This window comes from Plectropomus leopardus, chromosome 3 (genome assembly GCF_026936395.1).
Source record: "Plectropomus leopardus strain MGB_pleo_1.0 chromosome 3, ASM2693639v1, whole genome shotgun sequence".
NCBI classification, from domain to species: Eukaryota; Metazoa; Chordata; class Actinopteri; order Perciformes; family Serranidae; genus Plectropomus; species Plectropomus leopardus.
In genome coordinates this window covers 28,077,075-28,102,813 of record NC_142178.1, presented here as the reverse complement: position 1 = coordinate 28,102,813, position 25,739 = coordinate 28,077,075, and the positions used below count along the sequence as shown (strand labels likewise).

The following is a 25,739-nucleotide window of genomic DNA, read 5'->3' as shown; positions in this document are numbered from 1 at the left end:
CCTTCCACAGTCCTTCCGCAGCTCAGGTTAATTGGTGACTCTAAATTGCCCTTAGGTGTGACTGTGAGCGTGTATGGTTGTTTGTCTATATGTGTCGGCCCTGCAATGGTCTGGCAAACTGTCCAGGGTGTACCCCGCCTTTTGCCCGATGACAGCTGGGATTGGCTCCAGCCCCCCCGCAACCCTTACGAGGACAAGCGGTTACAGAAAATGACTGACTGATATGCCAGTACCTCCTGTACGAAAAGGGTACGCAATTGTGCTCCTTTATAAAAGATTGGCTGTATTAAAAAGAACAAAGCCAGTTTGGGATGTTCAAGACTGACTTAAATGTAAATGTGAGCTGGCAAATAATTATTCATCCTCATTCACAAACCAAATTAAAAATATTGTATTGATCTTGAAATGATTGAAATTGAAATGAGATTACCATTTTAAGATAATAAAAGTGAGGCATAGGGCAGACATGGATATTCAAAAGAAGAGGGAGTCAGTCATTGTTGGATGCTTTGGGGGAAGTTGATATTAAACCAGACAATAAAAATGAACATATTTAAACTAAAAAAAAGTTAAATTCAACTTTTCTGGGTAAATTCCATTCCACATGTCCACCAGCCATGACAACATCATCACCGGTCAACGCATCATCATTGCCAGTGAACATCTCAGCACTTAATACAATCTCACCACAAGTCAATTCTACATCAAGAACAATCAATCAAACATCAGCAGTCATCACATCACCACCCCTCAACACTACCTCAACATCAGTCAATACAACCTCACAACCAAGGATCACAACCTCTCCCACAAGAAATGCAACATCACCTCATCTAAACATGACCTCACGACCAGTCAATGCAACCTCATCACCAGTCTACATGACTTCACCACTCATCATCGCAATCTCAACACCAGTCAATGCAACCTCTACACCATACCACATGAGCTCACCAGTCAATGTAACATCGGCATCAGTTAATGCAACCTCACCACCTGTCAGCATGACCTTTGCACATATCAATGTGACCTCACCACCAGTCAACATGACCTCACAAACAATTTTTATAAACTCACCACCAGTCAATGCAACCTCTACATCATACCACGTGAGCTCACCAGTCAATGTAACATCGGCATCAGTTAATGCAACCTCACCACCAGTCAGCATGACCTATGCACATATCAATGTGACCTCACCACCAGTCAACATGACCTCACAAACAGTTTTTATAACCTCACCACCAGTCAATGCAACCTCACCATCAATAAACAGGACCTCACCACTACTCAGCGCAGCCTCACCAATGATCCCAGTGACCTCATCGCCAGTCAATGCAACCTCATCACTGGTCTATATGAACTCATCAACAGTCAGCGCAGCCTCAAAACAAGTCAATGCAACCTCACCACCAGTCAATGTGACCTCAATACAAATCCATATGACCTCATCACCAGTCAATATGACCTCACCATCAATTAATGCAACTTTGGCAAGAGTCAATATGACATCGCCACCAGTTAAGTTGTCCTCACTACCTGTCAATGGAACCACACAACCAATCAATATGACCTCACCACTTGTAAACCTGACTTCACCTCTAGTGAATGCAACCTCAACATCAGTCAATACAACCTTACAACCAAGGATCACAACCTCTCCCACAAGAAATGCAACATCACCACATCTAAACATGACCTCACGACCAGTCAATGCAACCTCATCACCAATCTACATGACTTCACCACTCATCATCGCAACCTCAACACCAATCAATGCAACCTCTACACCATACCACATGAGCTCACCAGTCAATGTAACATCGGCATCAGTTAATGCAACCTCACCACTAGTCAGTATGACCTCTGCACATATCAATGTGACCTCACCACCAGTCAACATGACCTCACAAACAGTTTTTATAACCTCACCACCAGTCAATGCAACCTCTACACCATACCACATGAGCTCACCAGTCAATGTAACATCGGCATCAGTTAATGCAACCTCACCACCAGTCAGCATGACCTCTGCACATATCAATGTGACCTCACCACCAGTCAACATGACCTCACAAACAGTTTTTATAACCTCACCACCAGTCAATGCAACCTCTACACCATACCACATGAGCTCACCAGTTAATGTAACATCGGCATCAGTTAATGCAACCTCACCACCAGTCAGCATGACCTCTGCACATATCAATGTGACCTCACCATCAGTCAACATGACCTCACAAACAGTTTTTATAACCTCACCACCAGTCAATGCAACCTCACCATCAATAAACAGGACCTCACCACTACTCAGCGCAACCTCACGAATGATCCCAGTGACCTCATCGCCAGTCAATGCAACCTCATCACTGGTCTATATGAACTCATCAACAGTCAGTGCAGCCTCAAAACAAGTCAATGCAACCTCACCACCAGTCTATGTGACCTCAATACAAATCCATATGACCTCATCACCAGTCAATATGACCTCACCATCAATTAATGCAACTTTGGCAAGAGTCAATATGACATCGCCACCAGTTAAGTTGTCCTCACTACCAGTCAATAGAACCACCGAACCAATCAATATGACCTCACCACTTGTAAACCTGACTTCACCTCTAGTCAATGCAACCTCACCACCAGTCAATACGACCTCACCGCCAGTTCACATCACCTCACCACCAGTCAACATGAACACAACAATCCATATGCCATTACCACAAGTCAATACAACCACACAACCAGTCCATATGACCTCACCACCTGTAAACTTGACCTCACCTCAAGTCAATGCAACCTCACCATCACTCAGTGCAACTTCATCACCTGTTAACATATCTTCGCAACCAGTCAATGCAACCTTACAACCAGTCAATATGACATCACCTTCTGTAAACTTGACTTCACCTCCAGTCAATTCGATATCACCATCAGTTAGTGCAACCTCACCACCAGTCCTTATGGTATCACGATTAATTAATGTAACTTTAGCAGGAGTCAATACGACATCACCACCAGTTAACATGTCCACACCAGCAGTCAATGCAACTTCACAACCAGTCCAAATGACTTCACCACTGGTAAACTTGACCTCTCCTCTAGTCGATGCAACCCATAAATATGACCTCAATACCAGCTCTCCACCAGTCAATACAACCTCACCAACATTTCACATTACCTCACCATCAGTCAACATGACAGCAGCAACAATGACATCACCAATAGTCAATGCAACCACACAACCAGTCCATATGACCTCACCTTCTGTAAACTTGGCCTCACCTCAAGTCAATGCAATCACACAATCAGTCAATGCAACCTCAGCACCAGTCTATATTACCTCCCATTCAGTTAATGCAACCTCACAAGCAGTCAAAATGACCTCACCATCAGTTACCATGACCTCACAACCAGTAAATGTGACCTATCCATCAGTTAATGCAACCTCAATGCCAGTCCATATGACCTCACCATCAGCCTATGCAAGCTCACCAATGGTAAATATGTCCTCTCCAACTGTCAACGCAGCCTCAACACAAGTCTCAGCAACCTCCCCACCAGTCAATATGACGTCATCACCACCAAGTTCATATGGACTTATGACCTCACGCCCAGTCAATGTGACCGCAACATCAGTTAATGCAAATTCAACAGGAGTCAATTGGTCATCAGCATCAGCCAACATGACCATACCACCAGTCCATATGACCTCACCATCAGTCTATACCACCTCCCCGGCAGTCAGTATGGCATCATCACCTGTCCACATCACCTCACCACTAGTCAACATGACCTCAACACCTCTGAACATTACGTCACCACCTGTCAATGCAACCCCACCACAAGTCCATATGACTTCACCATTAGTTAATGCAACCTCACCGACAGTCCACATGACCTCACCACCATTTAACATGACCTCCCCCCAAGTCCATCTGACCTCACAATCAGTAAATTCAACCTTGCCACCACTCAACATGACTTCAACATCACTCAAGTTGACCTTACAACCAGATAACATGACCTCAGCACAAAGTAACATGGCCTCAACACCAGGTAATGCAACCTCAACATCAGTCAACATGACCTCACCACCATTTAACATGATCTCAGCACCTGTTCATGCAAACACACATCCAGTCAAAATGACATCACCACTAGTCTCTATTATGTCACCATCAGTTAATGCAACTTCACCACTGATTAGCATGACCTCACCACCACACAATATGACCTCAATATCAGTCAATCTGACCTCGCAATCAGTTAATGTAACCTCAGTACCAGTCAATATGACATCACCACCAGCCTACATGACTTCACGATCAGTTAATAAGACTGCACCACGAGTTAATGCAACCTCCCCACCATTTCATATAACATCACCACCAGTCAATGCAACCTCACCAGCAGCAAACTTGACCTCATCTCTAGTCACTATGATTTCACAACCTTTCAACATGACCTCACCACCAATCAATATCACCATAACTTCACCACAAAGTAATGTGACTTCGCCATCACTCAATGCAACCTTACAACCAGTCCACATGACCACACCACAAATAAATTTGACCTCACAACCAGTCCATATTAACTCACCATCAGTCAATGCAACATCGCCACCTCTCAATATGTCCACACCGCCAGTACACATCACATCACCACTTGTTAACAAAGCCTCAACACCAGTGCATTTGACATTACCACCAGTCAATACAACCTCACTACAAGTCTATATAACCTCAGCCTTATTTAATGCAACACCACCAACAGAACACATGACCTCAACACTATTTAACATGACCTCACCACCACTTTATGCAACCTCACATCCAGTCAACGTGACGTCACCACCAGTGTTTTTGTCCTCACCATCAGTTAATAAAGTATCCTTGCCACCAGCAAACATGACCTCACCACCAACTTATCTGATGTCATTACAAGTCAATGCATCCTCACTACCAATCCAAATGAGCTCATCATCAGTTAATGCAACCTCATCAACAGACATTTTCTCAACATCAGTCAACATCACCTTACCACCAGTTAATAGGACCTCACCACCTATCAATGCAACGGCAGAACCAGCTCACATGACCGCACCCCAAGGCAACATGATCTCACAACCAGTTCATATTACCTCACCATCAGACAGTGCAACCTCATTACCTGTCAATATTTCCTTACCGCCAGTATTTGTCCCATCACCACTGGTCAACATTACCTCCCCACCTCTCAACAAGACCCCACCACAAATCAATGTAACCTCACCGCCAGACCATGTGACATCACCACCAGTCAGTGTAACATCACCAATAATCCACATGACCTCACCACAGTTCAACATAACCTCAACACTAGTCATTGCAACCTCACCATTAGTTAATGCCACCTCAACACCTGTCAACATGACCTCACCACTCCTCAAGAAGACTCCATTACCAGTTAATGCAACCTCACCACCAGTGTACATAACCCCACCAACACTCAACATTACCTCACAACTAGTTAATATGACCTCCCCACCTGTCAATGCAGCCTCACCAGCAGTTCATATGACCTCAACAACAGTCAGTGTGACCTTTCCATCAGTTAATGCAACTTCAGCAGGAGTCAATTGGACATTGCCACCAGTTTACATGACTTTTTCCCTGGTCCATATGACCTCACCATCAATCAAAACAACCTCACCATTCATCAGTGCCACTTCACAACCAGTCCGCATGTCCTCACCATCACCCAACATGACCTCGCCAACAGTCAACATTACCTCAACATCAGTCAGTAGGACCTCACCATCAGTCAATGCAAGATCCTCACCAGTCAGTATGACCTCACCATCAGCCCACATCACCTCACCGATATTCAACATGACCATACCCCCTGTCAACATGACCTCACAACCAGTCCATATAACCTTACCACCAGTAAACATGACGTCACCACAATTCAACATGACCTCACCAATAGTCCAATACGACCTCACCATCAGTCAATGCTACCTCACCACCATTCCACATCATCTCAATCATAGTCAACATATCCTCACCACCTCTTAAAGGTAGGAGAGGGTTATTAAAAAAAACAAAAAAATTTCAACTAGAACATCTCATGGAGTACTCTTTCACAAGCCCTGTTTTTAGAATCGCAGGTCACATTTATTTTTGAATCAATAATATATAACGCTCCACCATAATGTAACTTCTGGTTTAATAAAAATACACTACAATAACTGTAAGGTGTGATTGGCTAGACTGAACAGTCAAGCTTTTATATATAACTTAAATTCTTCTAATTCAAATCTTTTATTTGCAGTTGGCACAACCCCATCATCAGTCAACTTAACATCAACACCAAGCAACACAACATCTCCACCTCCAGTCACCACAATGTCATCTCCAGGTATTGTATCTCCTCCCACAGTCAGTATTTCACTGCTATTTTATTTAATTTCCTAGAACCTTACCTTCAGGGAATTCAAGCTCACCACCAGTCAATATCACCTCACCAGCTAATATGACCCCATCAGAAAACCCAGCCTCCCCACCAATAAACATGATTTTACCACCAGCCAAAACAACCTCACCAGTAACCCAACCTCACTGCCACTAAATATGACCTCACCACCAGCCAATGCTACCTCACAACCACAATCCACAACAAAACCTTTGTCAAGCAATCTCTCCAGCAATCAGTATACCATTTAATTTTCATTACCATCATTACAACTTAAGCACTATCCGCTTTTGAGCTAAGGTGATAGAGCGCTCTTTTTGACAAGTCTGTTTGCCTTTTTTGGGATTGTAGTGTAGTGTAGGCAGTTGCTGCCAGTACAAGAATAGCAATTTTCTCTGCAGGATTTCTGCCATTAAATCAGGCTTTTATGGAAGGGATGCGCAGTTGTGTCTGCATCTGAAGAACGACAAATTGGAACACCTCTCACATAAATGACTTGTGACTTTTTTTTTTTATTGAACCATTTGGTACAAGACTTTCAGTATGATATGCATTACAAAATATACAGCTTAAATTGTGTTAGTTACAATGTTCTCAGTGCCACTGCGCTCAACAAGGCAGCCCACATAACGTAACATGCAATGTGCTGTCTAACCCCCCCACCCCCAGGAGAGATAGAGATGGGGCGGGCAGCATGCATATGTGCACAGCATGCCTGTATATGTGTGTGCATGCGACACAAACCAGCCTGGACTATCTCGAGTATTTAAACTTGATGGCTGTATTAGAGAACAGCAGCAAAAGTTATTTTCAGTTAGAAGATTATACTTCGCTTTTATCCCTGTGTTTGGGGTTGAGCTCTTTATTTTGTGAACCATCACACCCGAGTGCAGAGGTGTACTGCTTGTCTAGTGCCTCCAAGTACATGTGGATTATAATATGCTCAAACTTAATTGTGGAATTTTTTTCCATAGTAACGATAAAAAATCCTACCTATCCCCAACTTCCGTGTTGCATATCTTGCTCTAATGTCATGTTTATTACCACTAAATATTGAATTATTTTCTAGGTAATGCAAGCTCTTCACCTGCTAGTGGAACATCAGCACCATCTGCAACAGTGGAGCCGAAAATTAAGTTGGAATTTAAGTTGCAGCAAAATTTTACAGCGGAGCTTACAAACAAATCTTCACCAGAGTACAAAGAATTAGAAGGCACAGTGACAACTGCTGTGAGTTCATATAAATTCTGTTATTTTTCATCTTTTTATAATCAGACTCCAAATAATGCACAAAATATTATGAAATTATATGTATGTATGTGTAAATATATATATATATATATATATATATATATATATATATATATATATATATATATATATATATATATATATATATATATATATACAGCATATATTTTTAATATATACAAAATTCATTTACAGCTGGACTCGGTCTACTCAAAACAGTATGGAGACAGCTTTAATCGAACGGTTATCAACAGTTTCAGGTATAGAATATTGCTAATTTCACATTATGTTGTATATTGTATATATTATATTATATTGTTTATTTTGTTTGCTAATGAATTGTTGTTGTTGTTGTTGTTGTTGTTGTTATTGTTGTTGTTATTATTGTTATTGTTGTTGTTATGAATGAAAAAAGAGAGGCATGTTGAACTTTGTTGTTATTTGTGATATCGTATGATCTGTCAGTCATCCTTGTCATAAAGCCTTAGCACACAAAGATGGACAAAATAGCACAATAGGAATACAGTATTAAAATGTAACTTTTCAAATATGTCTCTGTTACAGTCCAGGATCTGTTGTAGTAGATGCTGAGTTGGTATTCAACAGTGTGGCTGCAGTACCAGATGCCAGTTCTGTAGCTGACACTATGGTGGCTGCTGCTTCAAACCCAAACTTTACCCTCACTGTTGACAAAACATCTATCACAGCAACCGGTAAGATATCATGCTAGTTCACAAAAATGAATTTTGTAAATGATTATTGCAAGCAAATGCTGACAATATGAAGAAAAGAACATATTTTAAGGGAATTTAATTTATGTGGTCATTTTTGTTTTCAGCTGTTTTGGCACCGACCGAGGCTCCAGTAACAGATGCACCCTCAACACCAGCAGTCAACATGACCTCACCACCCCTCAATGCAACCTCACCACCAATGAACATGACCTCACCACCAATGAACATGACCTCACCACCACTCAATGCAACCTCACCACCAATGAACATGACCTCACCACCACTCAATGCAACTTCACCACCAATGAACATGACCTCACCACCCCTCAATGCAACCTCACCACCAGTCAACATGACCTCACCACCAATGAACATGACCTCACCACCACTCAATGCAACCTCACCACCAATGAACATGACCTCACCACCACTCAATGCAACCTCACCACCAGTCAACATGACCTCACCACCAATGAACATGACCTCACCACCACTCAATGCAACTTCACAACCAGTCAACATAACCTCACCACCAATGAACGTGACCTCACCACCAGTCACCACAATGCCTTTCCCAGGTAAAGTAACCCCTTTTATAATCTATACATAATTTACCTTGAATTACAATCATCTTAACTTTACTATCAGTCAATTAAAGATCATCCTTTTTATACTGCTAAAATGCCTATACTAAAATTATTGAACTGTTTTGTCATTACAGTAGCACAAGCACTGAGTGCCTTTTCCATACTTTCAATAATACAGATATTTTTCTCTAATGATATATTGATTACAAATGAAAATTAAATCTATTTTTAGGTAATGCAAGCTCTCCACCTGTAACTGCAACATCAGCACCACCAAGAAACACAACTATTGATGGTCCAGCAACAACTCCAACAACTGTCACAGCAACAGAGCCAAAAATCAAGTTAGAATTTAAGTTGCAAGAAACATTTACACCACAACTGTCAAACAAATCTTCACCAGAGTACAAAGAATTAGAAGGCACAGTGGCAACAGCGGTGAGTTTTTGAACATTGTAAAGCTTTTTTCATTTTTTCACAATCAAATTGATACATGAAAAAGTTGAAATGATCATATATCTCATTGTATCAGCTTTCTTGCCTTGTATGAATTTTTGGAAATTTCATGATTTTTTTCCAAATTAAACTCATTTACAGCTGGACTCGGTCTACTCAAACCAGTATGGAGACAGCTTTAATCGAACTGTCATCAACAGCTTCAGGTATAGAATATTGCTCATTTCACATGATAAAAAATATTGTTTATATTGTTTGCCAATGTATTGTTTTGTTGTTGTTGTTGAAAGGCATGTTGAAATTTGTTGTTTTTTGTCTATTTTTGTATGATCTGTCAGTCATCCTTGTCATAAAGCCTTAGCACACAAAGATGGACAAAATAGCAATATAAGAAAACAGTATTAAAATGTAACTTTTCAAATATGTCTCTGTTACAGTCCAGGATCTGTTGTAGTAGATGCTGAGTTGGTATTCAACAGTGTGGCTGCAGTACCAGATGCCAGCTCTGTAGTTGATACTATGGTGGCTGCTGCTTCAAACCCAAACTTTACCCTCACTGTTGACAAAACATCTATCACAGCAACCGGTAAGATATCATGCTAGTTCACAAAAATGAATTTTGTAAATGATTATTGCAAGCATATGCTGACTATATGAAGAAAAGAACATATTTTAAGGGAATTTAATTTATGTGATCATTTTTGTTTTCAGCTGTTTTGGCACCGACCGAGGCTCCAGTAACAGATGCACCCTCAACACCAGCAGTCAACATGACCTCACCACCCCTCAATGCAACCTCACCACCAATGAACATGACCTCACCACCAATGAACATGACCTCACCACCACTCAATGCAACCTCACCACCAATGAACATGACCTCACCACCACTCAATGCAACTTCACCACCAATGAACATGACCTCACCACCACTCAATGCAACTTCACCACCAATGAACATGACCTCACCACCACTCAATGCAACTTCACCACCAATGAACATGACCTCACCACCACTCAATGCAACTTCACCACCAATGAACATGACCTCACCACCACTCAATACGACAACACCACCAGTCACCACAATGCCTTTCCCAGGTAAAATAACCCCTTTCATAATCAATACATAATTTACCTTGAATTTCAATCATCTTCACTCTACTATCAGTCAATTAAAGATCATCATTTTTATGCTAAAAAAACACCTATACTAAAACTATTGCAACTGTTTTGTCATTACAGTAGCATAAGCACTGAATGCCTTTTTTCCATATTTTTAATAAAGGAGCTATCTTTCTCTAATGATATACTTATTACACATATATACTAAATTAATTTTTAGGTAATGCAAGCTCTCCATCTGTAACTGCAACATCAGCACCATCAAGAAACACAACAATTGATGGTCCAGCAACAACTCCAACAACTGTCACAGCAACAGAGCCAAAAATCAAGTTGGGGTTTAAGTTGCAAGAAACATTTACACCACAACTGTCAAACAAATCTTCACCAGAGTACAAAGAATTAGAAGGCACAGTGGCAACAGCGGTGAGTTTTTGAACATTGTAAAGCTTTTTTCATTTTGTCACAATCAAATTAATACATGAAAAAGTTGAGATGATCATATATCTTATTGTATCAGCTTTCTTACCTTATATGGCTTTATGAATTTCATGATTTTTTTTCTAAATTAAACTCATTTGTAGCTGGACTCGGTCTACTCAAACCAGTATGGAGACAGCTTTAATCAAACTGTCATCAACAGCTTCAGGTATAGAATATTGCTCATTTCACATGATAAAAAACATTGTTTATTTTGTTTGCTAATCAATTGTTTTTGTTGTTGTTGTTGTTATGAATGGAAAAAGAAAGGCATGTTGAACTTTGTTGATATCTGTGATATCGTATGATCTGTCAGTCATCCTTGTCATAAAGCCTTAGCACACAAAGATGGACAAAATAGCAATATAAGAAAACAGTATTAAAATGTAACTTTTCAAATATGTCTCTGTTACAGTCCAGGATCTGTTGTAGTAGATGCTGAGTTGGTATTCAACAGTGTGGCTGCAGTACCAGATGCCAGCTCTGTAGTTGATACTATGGTGGCTGCTGCTTCAAACCCAAACTTTACCCTCACTGTTGACAAAACATCTATCACAGCAACCGGTAAGATATCATGCTAGTTCACAAAAATGAATTCCGTAAATGATTATTACAAGCATATGCTGACTATATGAAGAAAAGAACATGTATAATGGGGGAAAAAACCCAATCATTTATTTGATCATTTTTGTTTTCAGCTGTTTTGGCACCGACCGAGGCTCCAGTAACAGATGCACCCTCAACACCAGCAGTCAACATGACCTCACCACCAATGAACATGACCTCACCACCACTCAATGCAACCTCACCACCAATGAACATGACCTCACCACCACTCAATGCAACCTCACCACCAGTCAACATGACCTCACCACCAATGAACATGACCTCACCACCACTCAATGCAACCTCACCACCAGTCAACATGACCTCACCACCAATGAACATGACCTCACCACCACTAAATGCAACTTCACCACCAATGAACATGACCTCACCACCACTTAAAGCAACCACACCACCAATGAATGTTACCTCACCACCACTCAATGCAACCTCACCAGGGGTCACCACAATGCCTTTGCCAGGTAAAACATATTTTTCTAAAATAGATGCTTTATTTAATTTTAAATTCTATCATGCCAATTTTACCATCAGTATATCAAAGATTATCATTTTCTTGTTGAAATGACAGGTATACTAAAATGTCACAGCCATTTTGTCTTTATTTTATGACTAGAGCAGAATGCACTGTCCATATGTGCACAATGGCAGCCTGTCATGCTCTAAACTCATATTTATCACAAACACATATTGAATATTTTTTTAGGTAATGCAAGCTCTCCACCTGTTACTGGAACATCAGCACCACCAAGAATCACAACTATTGGTGCTCCAACTACAACTCCAACAGCTGTTACAAAAACAGAGCCAAAAATTAAGTTGGGATTTAAGTTGCGGCAGAGCTTCACACCACAACTTACAAACAAGTCCTCACCAGAGTTCAAGGAATTAGAAGACAAAGTGACAAAAACGGTGAGTATGTATATAGTGTATACAGTATATATATTTCTTTTGCTTTTTGTTCATACCGTATATCTCATTATTTCCACCATTTCCATGTGCATTTTAAAATTTTGTACTTTTTTTAATGTCATTATTTCGCAGTTGAACTTAGTCTACACAAACCAGTATGGAGAAAGCTTCAATCGAACTGTCATCAACAGCTTCAGGTATAAAACTGCTCACTGTCAAATTCTTATATTTTTTGGTAATTTTGTGATTTTTTTATTTACAAATATATCAGTAATCCTTCTCATGGAGCCCTAGTTAAACAATAATGGGCATTATAGCCAAATAAGATTATATCATTAAAAAGTGACTTTTCAAAACTATTTCTGTTTCAGTCAAGGATCCGTTGTGGTAGATGCTGAGTTGATTTTCAATAATGTGACGACTCTACCAAATGCCAGTTCTGTGGCTAAAACTATGGAGGTCGCTGCTTCAAGCTCAAATTTTTCCCTCAGTGTCAACATATCTTCTATTACTGCAACTGGTAAGACGTCACATCTTTCCCAAATATTGTATTTGTAAATTATTATTTTATGCACATACTGATTATGTTATGACTCAATTACTTTGTTGATAATTGTTTTGTTTTTTTATTTAGTTGTTTTGGCACCAACTGAAGCCCCAGCCACTTCAGCACCACCAGTCACCACGACCCCAGTCGAAACAACCTCCACCATGCCACATCCAGGTAATGCGAGTTCTCCAGAGGTTACTTTTGTACAGTTTCCTCGCTAAGTATGAGTCAAAAGTTAAATAAACCTGACTAATGACTGAGGCACAAAAGGGAGAGAGTGGATGTTAACTACAAAGAAGATGGTCACTGTGGCTCTGCCTCACCCTATGCGTGTCAAGCAGGAACTCTTGAGTTCACTGTAGGAGTGAAGTTATTTGTAAATGCTAAATTAGCGCATATGTGTTTGATATAGCCAGCAATCCTGCCCATTGTGGATGACCAAATCTTGGTTTGTGTTCAAACTCCAATGGGTGGTTAGGTTTAGGCAACAAAAACATTTTGGTTAAGATTAGGGGAAGATTATGATCTTAGTTAAACGTTTATTTAAAAACATGTAATACAGTAATGCTGCTGTCACTACAAGTGGATGGTGTATTGCATTGCATTGATTGCTTATTTTACTAGCAAACAAAATATATATTAAACATTAAACATTAAACATTTTGCTGATACATTCAGTATCGACCATGTTTGAAACTTTCCAGGTACATTAATGAGCAACATTTCCTTGTTATATTAATAGGAAACATAATTCAATATTCAGTACCTTTCCCTTAAATTTGTATATAAACATTTATGGGAGACAGGGCGAGCAGAGATGCCTTTATTTCTGCACACAAAGCTTCTGCAATTGTAACAATCTGAATTTGTTGTTACAGGAATTAGTACATCAACATCTGCACCTACATCTGTTCCAACTACACCGATCACCTCAGCAGCCGATCCTAATGCTACAGATGCTACCACTGCTGCACCAACAACTTCAATCACCACTGAATCAACAGATCCTCCTACATCCAGTGAGGGAAGCCTTGGCCTCACGTTTAGTCTCGACCAAACATTTACATCAGATCTCGCAAACTCATCCTCAACGGCCTTTAAAACTTTAGCTGCAGAGGTGGTCAAAGAGGTAAGCTGACAAAAGTGGGCTATGTTTTTGACTCCCAAATAATTGAAATAATTTCCTTTAACATTCTATGAGCATCAGAAGACAAAAAAAAAGTTTATTTATATTACATTACATTATCATCGTCATACATTAAGTTAATGTACAATGATGACAAGATGATTCCCACACAAATCACAGTTTTGTTGTCTTTCAGCTTAACAAAGTGGGTAAAAGTCTGTATGGATCATCTTTCCTCCGCTCCCTCGTTAACGCATTCACGTAAGACCATATTTCAATTCCTGTATTATTTTTTTCTGAATATTTGCCAGTCACTTCCTTTAAAAAGAGTTGCTTTCTCTCTCATTGAAGGAGTGGATCAGTGGTTGCAGACACAACGCTTGTGTTCAAAGATCAGAGCTCAGTTCCCCCAGCAAGCAGTGCAACTTCAGATTTCAGCAGTGCACTTACAAGTAACTCCAGCTCCCTGAATGTCATACGAGGCAGTGTTAACGCAAGTAAGTAATTGGAGATTTGAAAATCACACTTAATTTATGTGTTTATCAGTCTATTTAAATAAATGCATGAAATATTGTCATATTAATGAACAATCCAATTGTATTTGAACAGCTTCCACTTCTTCTGCTGCTGCTTCCACCGCTGCACCTACTGCTTCAGCTGCCCCAACCGCAGCACCTAATGCCACAGATGCCCCTACTGTGGGCCCAACTGGGGCTCAAACTGCAGCTCCTAATGCTACAGATGCCCCTACTGTTGCTCCAACTGCAGCTCATAATGCTACAGATGCCCCTACTGCTGCTCCAACTGCAGCTCCCGATGCAACAGATGCTACCACTGCTGCACCAACAACTTCAATCACCACAGCATCAACAGATCCTCCTACATCCAGTGAAGGAAGCCTTGGCCTCACGTTTAGTCTCGACCAAACATTTACATCAGATCTCGCAAACTCATCCTCAACAGCTTTTAAGACTTTAGCGGCAGAGGTGGTCAAAGAGGTAAACTGATAAAAATGGGCAATGCTTTTGACTCCCAAATAATTGAAATTCAACTTTGATAAATGCCATTCTGTGAGCATCAGAAGACAAAAAAAATGTTTTACATTACTGTAATGCTAAAGAGTTCAATCAACTGCCCCAAAAATTTGGCAGTAGAGTCTGGTAGGTCATCTTTAATCTTGTAAACATATTATGTATGCTGACAATGATGTGCGATGATGATTTGATGTATGGAATAGCCTTCAGGCCAAACCAAGCAAAAGTTGTACATTTGTTGTTAGCTATTCTCTCACAAATCACAGTTATGTTGTCTTTCAGCTCAACAAAGTGGGTAAAAGTCTGTATGGATCATCTTTCCTCCGCTCCCTCGTTAACGCATTCATGTAAGACCAAATTTCAATTCCTGTATTATTTCTTTCTGAATATTTGCCAGGCACTTCCTTTAAAAAGAGTTGCTTTCTCTCTCATTGAAGGAGTGGATCAGTGGTTGCAGACACAACACTTGTGTTCAAAGATCAGAGCTCAGTTCCCTCAGCAAGCAGTGCAACTTCAGATTTCAGCAGTGCACTTACAAGTAACTCCAGCTCCCTGAATGTCATATCAGGCAGTGTTAACGCAAGTAAGTAATTAGAGATTTGAAAATCACACTTAATTATTATGTTTATCCATCTATTTAAATAAAATACATTAAACATCGTCATATTAATTTACAATCCAATGGTATTGGCACAGCATCCACTTCCTCTGCCACTGCTACCACTGCTGCACCTACAGCTTCAGCTGCCCCAACCGCAGCTGATAATACCACAGATGCCCCTACTGCAGGCCCAACAGCAGCTCCAACTGCAGCTCCCACTACCACAGATGCCCCTACTGCTGCACCAACTGCTGCTCCTAATGCTACAGATGCTGCTGCGTCAACTGCTGCTGCCACAGAGGCTACAACGGCAGCTACTAATACAACTGCTGCCACTACTGCTACTACAACTGCATCAACAGATCCACCTACATCCAGTGAGGGAACCCTTGGCCTTAACTTCAGTCTCAATCAAACATTTACATCAGATCTTTCCAACTCATCCTCTACAGCATTTAAGACTTTGGCTTCAAAAGTGGTTGAAGAGGTAAGATGTCTATGCACATAATTGTATGTTGCAAACAAATTGAGGTTGTACTTAGTTACAGTAATTGTTCATGGATATTGTAAGGCAGAGAATCAACTTACTGCACATTTTTTAGCAAATATTGCTGTTGGGGAAATAAATCTTGTCAGTGAGCACAGTGAATATGAGAATACTCATGTGGCTAACATTTTCGTATTAATTTAAAAGTTATCTCCTCATTTTTTGCATTAGGAAACAACATTCTCAGAATTCCAGTTATTCAATATTTTCTTAATTTGCCCAATATTATGATAACTGAATCTGGTGAGCCTTCTTTAACCTTGGAAGAAAATGCAGGTAACGATGGCTAAGCTAAGCATATAGGATTCCATAGCCTCCAAACAAAACAAAATATATTAACCACTGATGAGGCTGACCACATCCTTCAAACCAGTTTAAGCCCAGATCCCCGTGGGGCTCACCTGCAATTGTCCTCAAACCATAGCAATCTCTTTGCCTTGCAGGGTAATTCAAGGAAGTTGCGCATTTGTGTGAGTAATTTGTCGTAATTTTATTTACAAATGACATTAATTTTGTCTTCCAGGTAAACAAAGTGTCCAACAGTCTCTATGGATCAAGTTTCCTTCGTTCCATTGTTAACGCATTCACGTAAGACTAAATTTCCCTTTGAATATTTTAATGATAATTTCACTAATATACTATTACCATACATTTGGCCTTCACTTTAACCAAAATGTTGCTCTCTCTCTTTGCCCCTGTAGGAGTGGATCAGTGAAAGTCGACATGACCGTTGTGTTCAAAGATTCAGGCTCAGTTCCTTCAGCAAGCAGTGCAACTTCACAATATAGTAGTGCGCTTGCTAACTCTACCTCCCTTGATGTTGTAGCAGGCAGTGTTTCTGCACGTAAGTTAATTGAGACCTAAAAGTCTGAGTTTATGAATCTATGGTTTACATATGTTAATCTATTTTAAAAAATTGAATGCATCTTGCAATGTCATGCTTGTAAATCTCTGGCCATTTTTAAATGTATAAGTATGATAAGGGCTCAAGGTCGGAATGAAGCTTTCTTTTAGATTGCATATTGAATTTCTGAAGTTGTGATCAATCCAGAGAATTTCACTGACTACAACCTCTGCTTTCTCTAATTTTTCAGAGTCAACATCAACATCAAGCAGTCCTCCTCGCCCAACAATGGGCGCGTTGGCATTCTTTTCACTAACACTGCTGGCTGTGGCACAGATGCTGATAGACTTATAACCGGCACCGAAGGCAGATGCACTGACTTGGCCAATAGTTTTTGCCATCAAGAGTGGAAAAAAGTGGTTACCAACTGACCAAAAACAAGAGACATGAGTGTGCATAATGAAATTTACAATGTCATGCGGTAAAAAGATGTGTACTGTGTGTCAAGGACAGGTTTTCAGTATTTTCCACATTTGATGTTCCAGTACAATCACTTGTGTTTGGTTTCCATTTTATTTAAAATAAGAAATAGTTCAGATTGTAATTTAAAACCACCATATTTGATTTTCTTTGTGTGTGTGCAATGTTCATTTTGTGCATTTTTTTTCTAACAGATGCCATTCAATGCTGTGTAATGCTGTTCTTTATATGCTTTTTTTAATGCAGCATCAACATTGCATTTATCAACATTTACAAATGCAAATGAATATAGGATAATGTACTGAATATTTATTGCAAATGAAAAGCCATGTACAGTACAACAGGGCACAATTTGCATCCAATGCAATTAAGTTTGAACGGAGGAGTGCAGTTAACACAGTGTGGTGCAAAACATTAAGGGTATAGAGGTAACATGAACATGATGCTGGAGACAATTGATTCATATTACAGCTGAGACCAACCATTAGGTTTGTTCTGTTACATATTTAACCATGAAGACAATTATTTCTGAAGCAGGACCATGTATCAGCAGCACGTGAGAATACTGTAGGGAAGAAAGGTTGCCATTGAATTTTGTAGAATCATCTAGTATCTTGTAAAAGGTTTGGCAAGTGGATTGCAGATTGCAAGTTTGAGAATGTCCAGGTACTATCATAGAATTTAGAAAGATTATTGATTGTAATTGAATAACAGTTCTTCCTGTATGTTTTGTTAGAAGGGGGATTATAAAAATGTGTATCTTTGTTTATCAATCAAGTATTAAAATGTTGCCTTTAAAATGACTGGTGGTCTTGCAAATTTTCCTTTTTGTCTTTCTAGTCTCTCTAATAGATTTTTTAAAGCCCAAAACCAAAACATTATAATCACCAGTGGCATGGATATGATATATTTCAACCTTTTCTTTATCTAAAACAATCTACAACAAGTTTTAAAATCATTGCCAAGACTTATTGCGGACTTAAGGGGGGAATGCAAGGGAATACTTCATAATGTAAAAGTCAAGAAGAAGAAACTAGCCTTTTGTTAACTTGGACCCTTTCTTTTATTTGATTCACATCAGGTGCAGTTCTATTTTATTCTGAACATCAAATATTCAGACCATTATGGTTAATTGTCTGCAATTTCCTGTCATTAACATAAACAGCACATGTGTAAGAACTATTGCCTTTTTTTTTATTGCCTGAAGTGAAATCTTAGTTCACATTTAACGACCACCCCCATGTATTTGTGTATTGTAATATATTGTATTTACTTTAATACTATTTTAAGATGTTTACTTACTAAGTTACTGAGGTGTTTATTTCCGGTTTTATGTTTGTTTAGGTGGGTATGTGTTCTGTGTTTTGTGTTTTGTCTCATATCAGAATTTATGCATACATGCAACATACATACAAAGAACAGTGCAGAGTCATTGTTCAGTCCAAAAAATACATTCTAGAGTTAGCCAGAGCTAATTAAAGACGTCAGTAATTTCAGTTACCCCAATGAACTTTCAACCTTAGTCTTGTCAGAGCAAAGTTTACTCTTTATGTATCTGTTCCCCCACTGAAGCTCTGCAAGGAAACTGTAAGGCATAAAAGAAAAACTACATTGTAAAATTCTTAGTGCTTAACCTTCATTACGATCGTCTGAGCCACGTTCAGAGCAGTTGTAAATTACTCCATAAAGATACAGCTGTGGCTACAAAAGGTTTAAATCTCAATACATATGATAAATACAAAATTTATAAGCAAGTTGTTGCCTTCTGACAGCACCTTGTCATGTGTCTATAATGTACATGCAATGACCCACCAGAAGAGGGCTGCATTGCCCCGAGGATCATCCAAGTCTGAGTATATATGCACATGGGCTTTCATCCCTAAATGTTTTATTCACAACTTTATTTGCTCTGTTAGTCACGCTCTGCAATAGCTATGATTTGACATGAGTTTTAATTTTTTTCTTTTTTAAATAAAATAGCGAGGGAGAACAATTTTAAATTCCAATAAAAATGACAGTAGTTCACAGATTAATGCTGATCAGATAATTTAGAAACAAAGTATGTAATACAAATAAGGTACTTTCCTGCAATGAAATGCTAAAACAATCATCCTTGTACAAAAAAATAGAATGTGGATGAAGGTTTTTTGTTTGTTTTGGGCCTTGATATTTTTATCACAGACCTTTTACTGCACTGATAAATCAGACTTTGTATGGTAACTAAGTACAGTTCAGTTGAGAAAAGGGTGTCTAATTTACTCCACATTATATAAAAAACAAACAAATCAAAAATGGAAACATTTTGTTTGAATCAATCAAAAATTGCCCAACAACAAGTGTATTGCAAGTTCTCTCCCTGTCTGCTAGAAATTCCATTACTATTCATATGTTTGTTGTATTTTCAAGGAAAAATAATTGCCACCTGGATTATGTTCACCAGACACATTTTTGCAACTTTTCAGATTTGTTCATTAAAATAGTTTACTCAAGTATTTTACTTTTAGAAGGAACATGAGGTATAGTACTTTAATGAGTATTACACTGCTGATAATGATATGTGTAATCAGGTCACTTTTATTTGCCCCTTAATGTAACAAAGCATGTAAATCAACCTCTGCCCACTCCTCTTTCAGAAACAAAAGAACAGATGTGCAGCCAGTCTCCCCTGTCTGTAAGGCACACTTGCATTACACATATCAATGACTGGTCTGCAAAGAAAACGCTAGCTATTGAGCCAATGTGCCTTTTATTGCACCCTTCATTAAAATCCCCCCATGTTTAATTAGAACACATCCGCCACACTTGAGATACGTCTGTCACTGGCTGAGGCCCAAGGTATTCAAGCTTGGCAGGATTGACTGTGCTCTACTGCACGCTGAAACACATGAAAGAGATGATGAGAGCTGTTTTAGGGGTATTAAGAAAGTGAAGTTGCACCCATTCAAAACTCATTTAAAATTAGAAGTCAGATAAGTATCTGTGCTTTTTTCAAAATAGGAAATTTGGTTGTGTTTTTGTTTTCCCTCAGTATTATTTAGAGTGGAGTAGGGTATTTTTTTCAAATTACTTGAATTTTATCATGCAGAATATTGAACCAAAGCAATACACAGCATTTTTGCAATGCAGTTTTTATCTGAGCAAGAAACTGCAGTGCTTAAAGGGATTCTTGACTGATTATCAACTACCTTTGTATCATAACAATTTGGGGAGTGTGAGTAAACCGAAACTTCCCTCCATCTCTCCAGAGCTTTGATTTCTCTGCTCATCTCTCAGCTCAAATATGCAGTGGATTTTTCTGGCTCTGGGGATGTATTTGTTCTAACTACACATAGTACTTCCCCATTATTCTTATGTCCGCCACCACAGACACAAAGAAAAGTTGACTGAGAGAGAGACCTGACTTGCTCTCTCAAACGAAGACCAGACTCAGTTCGATGGTAAAACTAGGCAGTGCTGATCAAATATAAATCAAGATTCTGTTACTGTGTTGCCCATTTCTCATCTTAAAAATCTTCAGAAATATTTTTTAGTGCACGGTCTGGTATGGCGCAGTGCATTGTTGTAGGTTTTCTACCTCCTCTAAATGTAGTGGATCTCTGGGTAAGGGTCATTATTTGTAAAGAGTTGGTCATCACCGTGTGTGTAGGATCAGAGTCTCCAAAACGTCTGAATTATAATGATTACAAACTACTCATGCCTGGTTAAGTTATTACAAATAATCCTAAAGGGGTCATGAATGTCTAAACTGGATATCATAGTCAATCATATAGTTAATATATATTTTACTAAGATAGTGAGGTAAGTATGTTACACAGTACATAAGTAAGATATATCTTCTGGGTACTATAAATGTACTGTATATAAAACAATTTTATGACATAATGTTGGACAGAAGTGGACTGAATGACTGGTATTGCCAACCTTAGAGCAACACAAAAAATATGGCTAGAGTCTTTTCCAGAAATCAGAAGAAAAAATAATAATAATTAGTTCTTCGACTGATTTCTACAGAGAAAATATTAAGTGTGTTTTACTGTATAGCATATACTCAGCCTGAGCAATCAAGTTTATTGATTTTCACAGATCTTAATCACTGTTTTTTTAGTGTTGTGGACAACATGATTTTCAATGCTGTGCACTTTTCAAAGTGATACAGATACAGGCACCTTTAATCAGCATACCACAATTAGAATTTAAATGTCAGTCATTTGAATTGAATTGGCAGGGGATCGGCAGCAGACTGTATTTTGTTACTGTGATTATTGTTGCATGCTTTCATTACAGCCCACTTCCCATCTCTCCCATCCCTCTCGTCTCTGTGTAAAAGGTTCAGTATGATGCAGACATGAGGACAGACGATCATCTTTCTTCTTTACAGGTGAGTGTCACTGTTTACACAGTTTTCTTTTGTTTGATGTGAAGTGGTACATTACAAACCTTTGTTTTTAAACTGTATTCAGAAGACCCTGTAGGAAATGTTATTATCTGACTGAGCTGCTCTTCATAGAATCAGATGGAAAGATGAAGAATCTTACTGAAATTTTTGATGTGGCTTTTTCAATTGTCACAATTATTATATCTTCTCAGTGGAAAAAAAATGCACTTCTTGCTTTTATTTTTTACATACCATATAAAAATACAAAAGCCTGTTAATGAACATTATAAGTATTGTTTTCTACAGTATTACTGCACAGCAAATGATGTAACTAGCAAGAATATCCACAGCAAAGCAAATAGATGGTCAATATCTTTTAAAAAATATATGTTAAGGGAGTTATATTACTACCGGGCATATAGGCAAAATTTTACATACTCTTAATTACATTTTTCTTAAGATTGACAGTGAGACATTGTGTAAAGTTTTGTACTAATTATTGTCTTCTGGCAGTGTAAATCACTAAACTGACATCAAGAGCATGATGTTGTGGACAATGACAGATAAGAGGTATTGTGCAAGATTAACAGACGTAAATACAACCGAATAATGCAGACGTGCTGTTACTGACATAAACAGAAAAATTAGAAGGATGGAAGGGAACAATGTGGTGTGCAGGGGGTGAGCTGTCGAGATGACTGCCAAAGTGACCTCTACCTCCCTGAAGAGGGAGTGACTCTATGTATGTATATGCATTATAATGTTCGAGAATAAATTATCGGAATATATATGAATTTATGGAATGAGCTTTGAATGCATTTAAAATGAAACTTGTATATACAGAATGAATCATGAGTATACAGACTGAAACTTGATTACATGGAATGAATAAATATAAAGGCAAACCTGGATGGTGGTGGTGATACGATCTTTACAGAGTGAATAAAAATTATATTTATATATGTATTACTCATTACTTATGGTGACGTGTGTTGGTTCCACTCAACAAGTCTACAAGCCAAACAAAAACCTACATTTCCACTCTGCATCACTTTCCCGTCACCACTGCATGGCCCCTGCGGTGTTCATTAAAATCTATTCCAAGTCAGGTGGAACATCTGCTCCCTGTTCACACCACTGGCACTGGAAATGTAATATTATTCTGTTCATAACAGTCATATGTGTTCTGCTGTGTGATATACTGTGGTGTGCAATGACTGAATCAAGAGGAGCAATCTTAATAAATGCGTAATTGTTCCTAGGGGCAAACACAACTGTGAAATATAGCAAATTACTGTTTTTTTAAGAGAACTCCAATGTTTGTGATATATGTCACAAACAGGATTCAAATTCCTAAATATATCTACAAGAAAAGGTTCCAATTCAACAGACCTGATGACTCAACTGGAGAATTCTATTATGTGACACTTGGTTTGTGTTTCTTGGTTTAGAAGACACAAACAAAAAAAACAGTCATATGTCATTCCCCTCATTAAATCAAGATCTGTGTTGATGAAAAGAACATCTGGTTTTGCTCTCCTCACCTAGCAAAGAGATGGCATTTTAAATAAGGCAACTACAACGAGGAATTTTCACCCACAGTCTCTTGTGATTCCTACATTGAACCAAAGTTTACAGCCAAGAGATTAATTAATAAGAAGTAACCATGGAGCAGCAATTGGCTCAAAACAAACAGAATTCCGGGTGGTTTGTCAATTTTTTCACTGTTAATGTACCAAAGAGGATTGTAGGAATTGAAACATTTCACTTACTGCAAAGTCAGACTGCTCATTACTTACAACTGTATCTGTGTGTTTTGACAGACTTGATAAGACCATGGATAACAGCAGCTTGGGATTGTTTGGAGATGATAATATGTCTCTTCAGACTGAACTTCAGTCCTGCACTACATTGAGGAACCAGGCCTCTCGTGTTTTCCTATATGTGTTCCTCTCTGTTGGCATCGTCTGCACAGTAGTGGGCAACTTCCTGGTGGTCTTGTCCATCGCCTACTTCAAGCAGTTGCAGTCACCCACAAACTCCTTTGTCATGTCCCTGGCAGTAGCTGACTGCCTTGTTGGCCTGGTAGTGATGCCATATAGTATGATTCGGACAGTGGAGGGATGCTGGTACTTTGGTGTCCTTTTTTGTAAGCTTCATTCTAGCCTAGATGTCATGCTCTGCACAGCCTCTATATTCCATCTCAGCTGCATAGCGTTTGACCGCTACTACGCTGTCTGCAACCCATTGGTTTACTCCTTAAAGATGTCCCGGAGTCGGGTAGCTCTCCTTATCGTTGTATGTTGGGCTGTTCCAATGCTCATTTCCTTTGGTCCCATAATGCTTGATCTACATGTTGCCGGTGTGGACATCCTGCTCCCTAAAGATGTATGCGTATTCTTGGTCAATCGCATTTATGCTGTCATGGCTTCCTTGGTGGCCTTTTATTTGCCAATGGCTATCATGCTAATAGCCTACTGGAAGATCTTCAAAGCTGCCAAACGGCAGGCCATGCAGATCAGCGCCATGGAGAGCCAGATGGCTGCTGGAGTGGGCAAAGACTCAAGCAAGAAAAAAAGACACCGAAACACTATGAGAAGGGAAAGAAAGGCAGCAAAAATTTTGGGCATCATCATGGGAGTTTTTCTAATCTTCTGGATGCCTTTCTTTACAGTCAATATTGTGGACCCCTTCATTGATTACAGTACGGAAGTGGTCGTCTGGGACATATTTTTGTGGCTGGGATACATCAACTCCTCTCTGAATCCCTTTTTATATGGTTTCTTCAACCGTTCCTTCCGTAGGGCATTCCTCATGTTCATGGGCTGCAGGGTATGCCTGCCTGGATCCTCCCCTGGGATGGAGCTATCACACACTAGAAAAGAACCTAATTAACGTGCAGATTAACCATAAAATAAAGATAGTATCTGTATATTAGATTTTGTTCAGGCATAAAAAGATCAAGGATTGAGGAAGTGCTCTAACAACATTTTTTTGTTAGCATCATGGAAAAAGGGGAAATTTTAGTTACAAAGGACTGCCACCATGCCTTCAACCGTTATGTATAAAATTACCTCTTTTCCTTCCATGTAAAGGTACCATGCTCTCTGGCACAAACTTTTTGATTTTGTGGCAGAAAAAGAGTCTGGTTTGACTCTGCCACACAGGCTTTTTCCAGTTCCACTTTTAAGTAAATTAACTTTGAATTATGTCCATGTGTTCATGGCCTTTGAGGAACAGTTGCCCAATGTAGGTAATGTGTCAATGATATTAGATGGAAATTTAACCTGAAAATGGTTGTTCACTTCAAAAATAACTTGGCAAAAGATGGCTATCTACCTGCCAGTCACAGTGTATATATTATGTCTATGTCTAACATATGAAAGCAGAATCACTGTAATATTGACCACTTGTATATAGCAACAATAAAGATAAAAAATAAATCTAAAAAATAATTTTTCAATAATAAGGGGAGCTTCAAATGGATGGGGTCAAACTGCACACCGCTCACAACACATCAAAAGTTACAAGTACATAGCACAAATCATCCA

At 39.1% G+C, this 25,739-nt stretch overlaps 5 protein-coding genes across 5 annotated transcripts; all 5 read left to right on the top strand.

Annotated features, from left to right (window-relative positions):
* The first annotated feature begins 617 nt into the window (after nt 1-617).
* LOC148190012 (uncharacterized) lies at nt 618-3,643 on the top strand. Its single transcript, XM_088075130.1, has 2 exons — nt 618-2,393; nt 3,491-3,643. Exons 1-2 carry the CDS (start codon nt 618-620, stop codon nt 3,641-3,643), a joined length of 1,929 nt encoding a protein of 642 aa, XP_087931256.1.
* A 43-nt stretch (nt 3,644-3,686) lies between these two features.
* LOC148190011 (uncharacterized) lies at nt 3,687-4,788 on the top strand. Its single transcript, XM_088075127.1, has 4 exons — nt 3,687-3,985; nt 4,175-4,506; nt 4,549-4,694; nt 4,780-4,788. Exons 1-4 carry the CDS (start codon nt 3,687-3,689, stop codon nt 4,786-4,788), a joined length of 786 nt encoding a protein of 261 aa, XP_087931253.1.
* A 17-nt stretch (nt 4,789-4,805) lies between these two features.
* Nucleotides 4,806-5,602, top strand: LOC148190010 (uncharacterized). The gene is made up of 2 exons (XM_088075126.1): nt 4,806-5,473; nt 5,545-5,602. Exons 1-2 carry the CDS (start codon nt 4,806-4,808, stop codon nt 5,600-5,602), a joined length of 726 nt encoding a protein of 241 aa, XP_087931252.1.
* A 127-nt stretch (nt 5,603-5,729) lies between these two features.
* Nucleotides 5,730-18,585, top strand: LOC148190009 (uncharacterized). The gene is given in 29 exon segments (XM_088075125.1): nt 5,730-5,978; nt 5,980-6,067; nt 6,322-6,408; nt 7,532-7,692; nt 7,909-7,973; nt 8,278-8,426; nt 8,552-9,025; nt 9,267-9,472; nt 9,632-9,696; nt 9,928-10,076; nt 10,202-10,591; nt 10,836-11,041; nt 11,200-11,264; nt 11,511-11,659; nt 11,794-12,183; nt 12,426-12,631; nt 12,764-12,828; nt 13,003-13,151; nt 13,266-13,355; nt 14,060-14,310; nt 14,504-14,568; nt 14,659-14,804; nt 14,917-15,305; nt 15,624-15,688; nt 15,779-15,924; nt 16,038-16,429; nt 17,013-17,077; nt 17,191-17,333; nt 17,584-18,585. Coding segments are annotated over 29 exon segments (5,169 nt in total). The 3' UTR covers nt 17,688-18,585.
* A 5,439-nt stretch (nt 18,586-24,024) lies between these two features.
* On the top strand, nt 24,025-25,083 carry LOC121941614 (5-hydroxytryptamine receptor 4). Its single transcript, XM_042484440.2, has one exon. It carries the CDS (start codon nt 24,025-24,027, stop codon nt 25,081-25,083), a length of 1,059 nt encoding a protein of 352 aa, XP_042340374.2.
* Nucleotides 25,084-25,739: the final 656 nt, after the last annotated feature.